The 11,020-nt window shown below is 43.8% G+C and overlaps 1 protein-coding gene across 10 annotated transcripts in view; it reads left to right on the top strand.

The window, feature by feature from the left end:
• MAST4 (microtubule associated serine/threonine kinase family member 4) overlaps window positions 1-11,020 on the top strand; it is a 562,814-nt gene that overhangs the window by 392,150 nt on the left and 159,644 nt on the right. Inside the window, exon 1 of one of the 10 annotated variants that reach the window (XM_004764517.3) lies at window positions 35-690. The exons of 8 other annotated variants lie outside the window; for them this stretch is intronic. In XM_004764517.3, coding sequence (XP_004764574.1) covers window positions 599-690 — 92 coding nt within the window. In that variant the 5' untranslated portion in view covers window positions 35-598. Of the gene's footprint in view, window positions 1-34; window positions 691-11,020 lie in introns of those variants that run through there. One more of the 10 variants, XM_013062462.2, reaches the window with a different exon arrangement.

The raw sequence follows: 11,020 nt of genomic DNA, 5'->3' as shown, positions 1-11,020 counted from the left end.
GCAAAGGGGGAGAAGAGGCGCTTTTTGTATTTCAGTTCTTTTCCTTGTATGCAGATACCAAAAGGAAACTCGGCACTGGGCATGTTCGGATGTTGAATGGTTTGCTGATAAGCAACAGCCTCCCGGAACCAGAGACTTAAAATAGTCATCCCGCCCCCCCCACAACACCCCCCCGCAGGAGCTGCAAATGGTATCTGCCAAACAGATGACAAAGTACCTTGGACTGAATCACACACAGACAGCATTTTGTGCAGAACGCACGGCCCCACTCTTGTAATTACTGTTTATAGCTGCCCAGGGCCGGCCAGGAGAGGGCAAACCCAGGAGGAAATAAGTTTCCTGAACCTGGGAGAAATGGCTGTGCGTTAATTAAAGGCTAGGACGGGTACTTTTCAGACGGGCTCCAAGTTCTTGAGATCACAGTTCACAGCACGTTTCCTCTGGAGGAAGCGAGTAGATAATTGGGATATTTTTCTTCTTCTTCTTCTTCTTCTTTTTTTTTTTCGTCTTTTATTTTATTTTATTTTTCCATTTTACCGTCCCCTCCCTGGTTTGGCCTTATGGCCTTGAACCCGCAGTGAATTGAAGAGAGAAAGAAATGGATATGTCTGACCCCAATTTTTGGACTGTGCTCTCAAACTTTACTTTGCCTCATTTGAGGAGTGGGAACAGGCTTCGGCGAACACAAAGGTAAAAAACAACAACGCGGCGATACTTTGCCTGGAGAGGGAACGTGTTGGCTTTGGCGGCAGCCACGCTGCCCAAGCCCCTTAGCAGCTGGGGTTTTGTTTCCTGGGCGACAGTTCGAAAAGTTTCTCCCCTGCCAGGGGGGCCCTGTTTCAGGTGTTCTGTCTGTCTTCCTCGCCGATTTCCTGCGGAATCCTACTTGCCGGTGCTTTTCCAGTTGTTCTTTTGAAATGTGGGTGAGAAGGGTGTGAGTAGAGTGAGTGGAGGGGGGAGTGAAAGGGAGGAGGAGAGATACTTTGTCTGTCTCTGATCTGATCAGATCCATCCCTTTCCCTCACTCAGGCACTGGAGGCTTCTGCTTCCCTTTGTAGAGCCTTTCAGATGTTCCTTCCTATTAAATATTTGACCTTTGTAAGATGCAGATGTGCAATGCAAAGATAGCTCCAGTTAGCCTGTTTCTAATTGTCTGCTTAAAAGAGACAGGTCTGCATAACTTTGACTTTTTTTTTTTTTTTACTGGTTTGCTGACATTTATTCCTAATACAGGCTGGCCTTTTCATTTTTTAAAGGTATTTGACAGAATAGGTGGAGGACAAGAGAATTTTAAAATCTGGTTGAAGCTGGTGGCAAAAGTGAAAGGCAGTTCAGAGTTAGCTGCTGACACTCAGATTGAGAGAATAGGATTTTGAAGGGGAGTGTTTCTCTTCTCTCCCCATTGTGTCCAGCACAGAAAGGTGGCATTATGGTGGTTTTAGAGGGGCCTGCCTTCTGAGTTGCCTAACCCTAGGTTCTTCGTTTTTCTTTGCAACTTGACTCTTACGTCCCCACGAGCACGTTTAAGAGCAATGGTGTGCTCACATAAACAGGATACTGCCTATCAGATTGGGAGCTTCATAATCTCTGTGCTCCAGGGTTGAAAGAACACCAGAAAATGGTGTATTCTCTTTGTTTTGCCTATAACTTTGTGGAGCAGGAGTGCAGATAGCTCATACTTTGGAAAACTCAGTAAATTTTCCTTCCGAAACTTCCCTTGGTGTTTCATAGATTTCAGCGCATCCCGGAATATTCTGATGTGCCCTATTTGTAGGCTCACATGCAAATATACACCTATAACACACACACACACACACCCCTTTGTCTGATCCTGAGTATACTTTAAAGTCACACTTACCTTTAATACAACTTGAACAACATTGGTCCAGCGACACCATGTTAGAGTTTCGATTTAAGTAAGGTTAACTAGGCTTTTCTTGTTCTGCTCTGTGTGTTTAGAGACCTGATGTTTTGGTGTTGGTCATTTTTATTCAAGATGTGTCATCCATACCTGACCAGCAAAATAAATGCAGCTAATTAGCTAAAGAGATAATGCTATCTATGAATAAGACCACAACTTTCGTGGCAGTACATCCTATAACGTCTTGCCTTTCAAGTTTGTCAGGGGCCCCTAAATATTTGAGTCGTGTAGTCCTGGCTATGATGAGGTCTCTACTCCCAGTTGGGGCCACTTCGCAAAGAGATCGGCCTGCTCTGGCGTTACACCTGTGTTTCTCCACCGAAAGGCTTGGAGCCTTTCTTTGCCCTGTCTACCTGTTGATAATATTACTGAGAGAATTCTCAGGCTAGTGTGACCCTGACTTTCCAGCCCAGGGCATTCCAATCCAGAACACTGCAATTCAGACCACTCACACTGGCACAGAGCCCGAGTCCCAAGTTCCTTCTTAGGAACTGAAGTAACTTAGGCTCTTCCCAGCAAAGTGGAAGAGTGTGGGAGGCCTTTCCCCATTCCCCAAGTCATAGACCCGGTTTTTTTCCAGTTCAGTGAAACAGAAAAGGGGATGGATTTTCTTCCCTCCCTTCTATTAGTGGAGGTTGTCCCAGCCTTTGTGACTGGGGATTTCCAGGATTCTTAGAGTTTGGAGATAGGTTTCCTGAAGATCATCTCTATGCACATCTGCTTATTATAGGTCTCAAAGAACCAGCACTGCTTTATATTTATTATGGAGATCTGGAAACTTGAAGGACAACTGTCTTCCTGTCCAGGGCGGTGTATGTAGCTGTTGCATTCTCTTATTATACAGTGATCAATTCCGGTTCTGTGTCCTTCTCTGAGGGCGTGTAGCATATGCTTACAGTGGGACTCTTCCCATTCTGTGACCTCCCTTCACTGCTCTAAATGCTGTCTCCTCCTCCAACTGCCACTTTAACCCCATTCCGCACCTGGCTGATCAAGTTCCCTAAGTCTGTCCTTTCGAAAGGACCTTGCCATCCTCAAGTTGTCCTTTTGCCAGTCTCATTGTGACTGTACCCAGTGTCCAGGTGAGGACACCTATCCTGCACCCTCAGGTGCGTGAGCCCTAGCCCTGGGAATATCTCTCCTGCCCAAGCCCAGCTTCTTCTCTGCATACTTGCTGACTTTGTCCATCAGATCATTCATTTTCCTTTTTTTTTTTTTTTCCTAGCCATTTGTTCTGATTCACATTGTAATTTAGAGGACTTCATCTTAACCTTTTCTTTAATATCAGCTTCATGCATCCTTCAAAGAGTAAATCCTGCCTTGAACATGTGAATGAACATTTCAGAGCTTTTTGTGGTAGGATATATGTACCATTTAGACAAAAAGGAGAGATGGAAGGGTTTCACATTCTTCCCTTAAGTCTGTATTATGGTAGACATTTTCATCATGGAAGCCCTTTTGGTTGGTTCCATTGCATTTGCCTTGCCAGTTCAGCATGGTACTGGTTTGTTGCCTTGCTCTGTTACAGGAAAACTTTGAAAGTTTCTTTTCCAACTGGGCCTTCGTGGGCCTATACCTTTTAACTCTCTGGGTTCTTAGAGAGACAATCTGATCATAGAGACCTGATCTCAGGCCTAGATTTTTACACAGTATTGAACTGATGACAATCCTTGTTCTGTATCCCAAAGGCAATTTACTGTTCCCTTCATTGTTTTTTGTCTTGACTGTTGCAGACAAGAGGTTGGCTGGAGGCACACTGACTCGGTCCGATGTTTTGCTGGAAAACTTACACATTCCATTGGAAACAGTTTATTTATTTATTTTTTTAATCATATATTCTTTATTTAAAGGGAAATTTTCTTCTTTTAATTTTAGGAAAACATCTATCAATACTCTATAAAGTCTTAAACCTTTCAAAATACCCTTTCTCTTGCCTTGCTGTCATTTAAATTTCATGAATGAGTTTAAGTGACACAGTCTTAAAGCTTATACTTCTAGGGAATATTTGCATGGAAGAAAACGTCAAATGTTCTGTCAACTAATTATTAACAAATCAAATCCAGCAGTGAATGAAAATAGACATCATGATCAGTTTATCCCAGGTATGCGAAGATGGTTCAGCACTAGACAATCAATCAATATAATCTGTCCCAATAATAAGCTAAGTAAGGATTATCACATGATCAGGTTAGTATATGGGGCAAAAGTACTCCACAGAATCCAGTACTCACTCATGACAAAAACTCTCAGAACACCAAGCACAGAGGGGAATTTCATCAACTCAATGAAAGATACCTACAGAAAACCTTCAGCTAACAGAATCCTGAATTCAGTAGTCCCCCACCCATCTCTGATTTCACTTTCTGCAGTCCCCGTTATCTGGGGTCAGCCACAGTCCAGAAGCCAATGATAGTGGCCTGAGACCAGGTCACAGCGCCTACGTCATTCACTGCGCTGCATCTCATCACACACACATTTTATCTCACATCATCACAAGAGGCAGAGAGAGGCCATATTCACCTAACTGCTTTTTAGTATGTTGTTATAATCTATTTTATTATTAGTTACTATTCATCTCTTACTGTGCCCAGTTTATGAATTACATTTTATCATCCATATCTATGTATAGGAAAAAGCATAGTGGATATATAGTGCTAAATACTGTCTGCAGTTTTAGGCATCTACTGGGGGTTTTGAAGCATGTCTTCTGTGAATAAGGTGAACTACCAAAGTGAGAAACTTGGAGTTTTCCTTGCTTAGATCAGGTAGAAGGCAGAGATATCCCATCTTATCACTCCTCTTGAACAGGAAACAGATTTTTGGTTTTTGTTTTTTTATGCCTGGCTTTATCTCCTCTGCCCCTCGATTCTTTCCACAAGGTCAACTGAGTAGAGCCATTCACCTGCTGCTTCGGGAGACAGAAATCCCGGGCTGCTGTATGTTACCCCTGAGCTTTATAACATTTTTCTCCCTTTGGATTAAAAACTTTGTGGAGGGAGGGAAGAAGATCAAGCTTCTCTCCTTTCTTTAAGCTTCTTTATTACTTATATCACATATGTAAGGAAAGGACTACTGTTGGTCTATAAATATCGCTGCTCAGTTTTGAGGTGCAACTTTAGTGTTGCTAAAACACAATTTAGAGATTCTAGAAGATGTTTGGTTTTCAACCTCATTGGTCAGAAATCTGTCGGACTTTCATTGAGTGAGTGTATGTGACAATATCCAAATCTTGGTGACAACTAAATCAAGCACCATTCTCCACGCCAGTGGGCAGCTTGTGACTCGATTCATCAGTTGGAGCAATTTTCCTAATGTGGTTTGCCGGGAGCCCATGGGATAAAAGTTGGCTTGGGGGTTGTGTGTGTGTGTGTGTGTGTGTGTGTGTGTGTGTGTGTTTCTGAATCCCTATTACTCAGCGGTTGCCTTGAATAACAGGGATACTCAGGGATCTTAAACTCACTGCTGCAATGGTCAGAATGTATCAAATCTTTAGGTATGCTGCATCCTCTTCAAAAACATCTGTAGTGTTGCATGAGTTTTTGTTTTGCTCGTGAATGCGTGTCTTTTAAAAAGAATGGAGAATACATTTGTCTCTTGTCCTGACATGTTGGGTATTATGGCATTTGTACTCACCCCTCCTATGGAAAGTCCAGTTAAAACACATTTATTGAGCATCTGTTGTGAGCCTGAGCACTGTGGCCCAGAGGTGAGTCATGGGATTGCCCTCAGTGAAGACATGGGAATGAATCATTGCAAACCAGGGCAATAGAGACGTATTTGTAAGGTACCTGTAAGCTTCAGGAGTGGTCACTGGGTAGGCCAGGCTTTGGTCTCAAGGAGCCAAAAGACCACGTAGAAAAGGCAAGACCTCAGGGAGTTTTGAAAGGATAGTTTGGTATTTATCAGACAGAAGGACAGGGCCTCCCAAAGGGCAAAAGAAATGGTGTGTACAAAGGCATAGTGACCCTAACAGCAGAGTTCAAGGGACTACACATAGCTCAGTGTTGCTGGAGCATAAAAAACTTGAAGCATAACCCAGTATTGCTGATGCAGGAAGTTTGAAGAGGCAGTATAATATACCACGATGGTGAAGAGGGTTGACCTAAAGCCAGTTGCCCTGGGTTTGAATGAGATCGGGGAAGTTTGTTAGACTTCAGTTGCTCCATCTATAAAAAGGGACAAGTAAATTACTTACAGGATTGTTACAAAGAGTAAAATATGTTCATATGTGTAAAACGCCTAAGGCAACAACGAGCACATAAAAACTCTGTAAATCGTAAGTATTCACACTATTTCTATCATTACAACGAGGGGATGGGTAGTGGGCGATGAGGCCAAGAATGAGAGTTGAGGCCCTTGATATTTGTGGGCACTTTCTTGGTGTTTACCCAAAGGGAGAAGGTATGTCTGGCTGCACTAGGGCTTTTAGTTCTGGGAGGGAAGGGAGATACCTGGAAACCAATTAATACATTATTGTAGGAGCATGTCTAAAGGGTTTTTTTGCAAGTCTGACCAAGGAATATGGTAAGACTGTGGCTTTGAGAGACCCTGAGGATATAAAGGTGATCAAAGTTGATGAGCCATTGGCTCTGAGACACAAGGAAACATTCCCCAGTGGCCCTGGGGATTTTGACCTGGGGGACCAGGGAGATGAATGAGCTCCCTGTACATGCAAGAGTGGGGGAAGGGAAGACAGAACTTGTACTCATTCCTTTGATCCCCAGAAGCCCAGTTAATCTACATTTGTTGAGCATCTGATGTAGACTGAATACCGTGGAGCCTTCATTCCTTCACTCAGCCAAGATTCATAGCACCAATATCCTGAGCTGGGCAAGGGCTCTAGTGGTGAACAGGACAGAGTGTTTGGGTCTTGCAAATAAACAAGCATCTAAATAAGTCAGTTGCCCAGTAGTGGTCAGTGTTCCAAAGGCTATAAGCAGGTGTTGAGAAGAAAGCCACAGTATGGGGGGGGCTACTTTAGCAATGTGGTCAGTGAGTATCATTGAACAGGAGACCTAAAAGATGGTAAAGAGCCATCAGTGGGGAGTACTTGGGATAGGCACCTGGGAAGGGCAAAGTCTCAGAGGCAGGAAGGAAAGAGCCCCCAGGCAGGCTGTTGGATGTGAGAGTTCAGGGCCCCAGAGAGGCTGGATCAGAAATAATAAATTTGAGTGTGATCATTAGGACCATGGGAGAAGTAGGTTAGGTTCATCTGTGGGAGAACTAAGGAGGCCCCATTTAAAGAGTGGGCCGAGATGCAGGCAGGCACAGGCTAGGAGGCCTGGAAGAGAGTCTGGTAAAAAGGAAGCCACACAGTGTTCTCAGAGAGATCCCAAGAGGAATCTGGACAGCACTGACACTCCAGGATGACAGGGAAGGCAGTGATGACCTCAGCGTGAACCGTAGTGGGGGCCATGGGATAGTAGGGGCAGGGGAGGGGGTGAGGCCGAGGAGCCGGGCACCAGCCCTGAAGTAAGGAATGGCAGACCATGGGTGGTAACCACTCTCTGTGGGGAGCTGACTACAGCTCAATGACAGTGACTACGTCACTGTGTCCCAGCTCCTGCACATTCACAGCTGGGCTGTCAGCTCTCCTCCCTGAATCATATCCCCTTACTCACTGTTGCTCACTTTATTGTCTGCCTCATCGCCCAAACAAACAGGCAATGACAGTTTCAGACTTTTCACCACCTGCCTGGAAGCTCAGGCTTTGTTCATAGCCTTCAGAGTCTCTCTTTCTGAGAGCTCTGGAAGAGCTCTGGTTCAGAATCCTGGCTCTGAGGGCATCTGGATACTTGCTCCCTCCCTTGCCCACCAGCCCTTTATCCCCTGAGTTTGAGCCCTGCCTCTCCCAGCCTGCTCCGCAGGAGGCTGGAAGCTAGCTCCCTGGCTGGCCTCCTCTCAGACTCTCCATGCCTGACCTGCAGGCCAGGCCCCTCCCCGAGTCTCTGCACCCGTTTCCTCCCACTCCGTGCTCTGCCCAGGCCTGTTTCTTACCCGCTTCCTTTCATCCCTCTCCTTTCTTCCAGCTCCAGACTGTGTGTTCTGCAGGCAGGACAGGCCTGCCTGTCACTGCAGGACTCACCCTTCAGTCCTCTCATGGGTAGCTCTGGCATTGGTACTTTTCCGTGAAACCCTCACTCCTGGATCGCCCGCCCCAGCCTAGTAAAGGGGTACTCTGAGGGAAGAGGAGAAAGCTGAGGCCCAGGCCAGGAACTTCCAACAGGTGTGTCAGTGCTGTCTGGGCAGAGCCTGGCCACCCTCGACCAAAGCTGCACGTTCTTACCAACTCCTTGTGTATCCTGTAGCCCATTAAAGCTTCCCAGGGACAGAGGACATGAATAGGAACACGCACACAGGGTGATAATGTTTTTCTTCCTTAGTGTGAAGCTTTCCATAAGAGATTATAAATCGTTTGGCTCCTAGAATAGGTAGGTCTTCCAAGGGTTAAGAGGGAGGGAGAAAGGAGAGAGAAGGAAGAAACGAAAAGGGAGTGTGTGTGTGAGAAACTGCAAAAGGGGGATTTTAGAAGTTCTTTAAAAATAAACTGTTAGAATGTGGAGCCTATTCCATGGCCAGGCGTGGGCTATCCATTACTAGAACTTGTCAACACCGGGAAGAGTGTGTGTGTGTGTGTGTGTGTGTGTGTGTGTGTGTGTCACTAAATTCACAGTGACAGGGTAAAACATTATATGTTTTATGGCTTTTCTTGCTTCTCTTTACACGTAGATCTAGTTATCAGAAGCCCAGGTTGTATCTTTAAAACAAGAGGATCATAAGCTTCACAACAGAGACCATCTGCTTTCTGGGCTGAAAACTGACAGATGTTGGAGTAAAGGAATCACTCGAGTCCCTGTGTGGAAATGGGTCATAGAGGAGAAAACGGGGAGTAGGCTTCCTTCTAAATAATTTGGGAGACGGTTCCTTGTATTGGTTGAAATGGAAATAGTCTGATTTCTCAGGGAGATTACGACTGGAAGCCCTGAACTCCCCCCCTTCACCCCCATACACACCCATCTCTTGTGTGAGTAAGCATGTGCGAACTCTTAATCTGAGCTGTCTTTACTACATGTAACCTAGTCATTTGAGAGTGACGTCATGGTAACTGAGTAATCCCTTTGAAAGTTAAGTGGTAGAGTCAAGATATTAAAATGGTCCTGGGGCTACCTGGATGAAAGTGGGCACAGGGTGTGTACAAATCCATTTATTAGAGGCACAGTCTCTATCAGTGGAAGTCTTGATTCTAAAGTAGCAAATTTGGTTTTTGTGATACTTGGGATCTCTAAATAGACATTTCCGTGGTCATTAACACTTGCCATTCTGATTCTTTATTTTCTTTTCCTCTGTCTTGGTAATTAGGAAGTTTCCTTGTGAGCTTGGTTGTAAATTCTGAAAATGTTGACCTTAAATCTTATTAATAGTGTGAGAGGAACTGTAGGAGGGTTTAGCTACACTAATCGCCATTGGACATGCTTATTAGGGAAGGTAATGATACCAGTATCAGCCTGAAACATCATACTGCTGTGTTGTTTCGTTTTGTTTTTTTAAAGGCCTGAGCAGAGAATTTAGGCTTTGATCAGCATTTGAAGGTAAAATAGACTGGTAAGGAGAAGGGGCAGTCATTCATGCTTCTCTCTTAAGCTTCACATTGCTCGGGTTGTTACAGAACCCTGGGACTTTGTACATTCCACTGACTTTGTGATCTTAGATTAATCCATGGCTCAGATTGGGTTACAGTCTGGGATCTCTTAGAAACTGTAGTTGCAGACAAACATACAGGCAAAAAATCCAGGTTTTGGCATGTGGTCACCCAACTGCCATTTGTGTTTCGAACTCCTCAAGTATGCTTTTGCTCTTCCAAGGTAAGAACCAGCTCCACTTCCCTGGAAACTTTCTAACATGACATGGCAGTTCAAATTCCAGATCTTTTGGGGAGATAATGTATTAGGTCGTGAGTGAATCACCTGGGTGGAGGAATGGGGAGCTGATGACACTTGCTGAGGGCTCCTAGGATCATAGAATCAGAAGAAAACTGATGGGTTCACCAGGCTCATTTTGCCTTACGACTATCCGCTGAAGCTGTCTTTGTTTTGCTTTATTCTAATTTTAAACATTACAGTGCATGTTGATATCTCAGGACCCTGACTTTGACCTTACTGTGTTTCTCTCATGAGTCACTTAGAATATCATCTAGCCACTGCCAGAATTCTTAGCTATAAATTAGAAGAAAATCACTGAACCCATAGCTTGCATAAAAATCACCTGTGTCCCTTTAACATTCAGACCTTTTTAAAATACTATATGATGGGGATCTTTAAATTGGAAACCATAATTATTAAATGTTTTACTTTTACAGATATATGGAGGGTTTAAGAGAAAAGAGTGTATTTGGCATGGGAAAATCTGCCTGCTGAATAAAGCACTCTAGGAAATATGGTAAATGAAACCTTTGTTACTGTAAAACAATAGCCTTTAAGTGACTATTATGTAATGTTATTTCTTACGTCTGATTTGGAATGGCTTGTTGATCTTGAAACTTGAGATAAAATTCCTGTAAAAATACTACTTTCATTTAGCTAATCTCAAGACTTCGGATGCAGAATCAAAGGCTTTTCCAAGTAGATTACCTCGGTTGGACATGGGGCCCTAGAGCTTTTGAAGCTATGTCAGATAGATTTTTTTTACCCCCCAGGTAAGGATTAATTTTATCCACTTGGTATTCTCCATTTGAGTACCTATCCAAATAAACACAAATTATGTGCTAATCCAAAAAATAGTTTGTTGTAAAATTAGCTTTTGCTTGCTCAACCACTCCAAAGGGCACACAGGTGGCAAAACAGCTGATAGGCACACTCACCTAACTTGGCAGTTTGAATGGTTGATGATGAATTTGCATTTTCCATAAATGATGCATTTTTAAGCAAAGAAAGTTTTAAATCTTAGATCTCAAATGGCTGTAGTGGCTAATAATGGAACATGGGATTGTTCAGGGGTGTTTTAGGTCATAGTTCTTTTTATGGATTCTACAAAATGAACTTCTGTGCTTAAAATTATAATTTTCCTTTGTGTTTTAGGATTTGGTATTTGGGGTTAGATGTC

The sequence above is a fragment of the Mustela putorius genome, unplaced genomic scaffold, assembly GCF_011764305.1.
Source record: "Mustela putorius furo isolate JIRA1106 unplaced genomic scaffold, ASM1176430v1.1 tig00000145_pilon_pilon_pilon, whole genome shotgun sequence".
NCBI lineage: Eukaryota > Metazoa > Chordata > Mammalia > Carnivora > Mustelidae > Mustela > Mustela putorius.
Note: the sequence above shows the minus strand (reverse complement) of the source record. Positions and strands in the feature narration are given on the sequence as shown.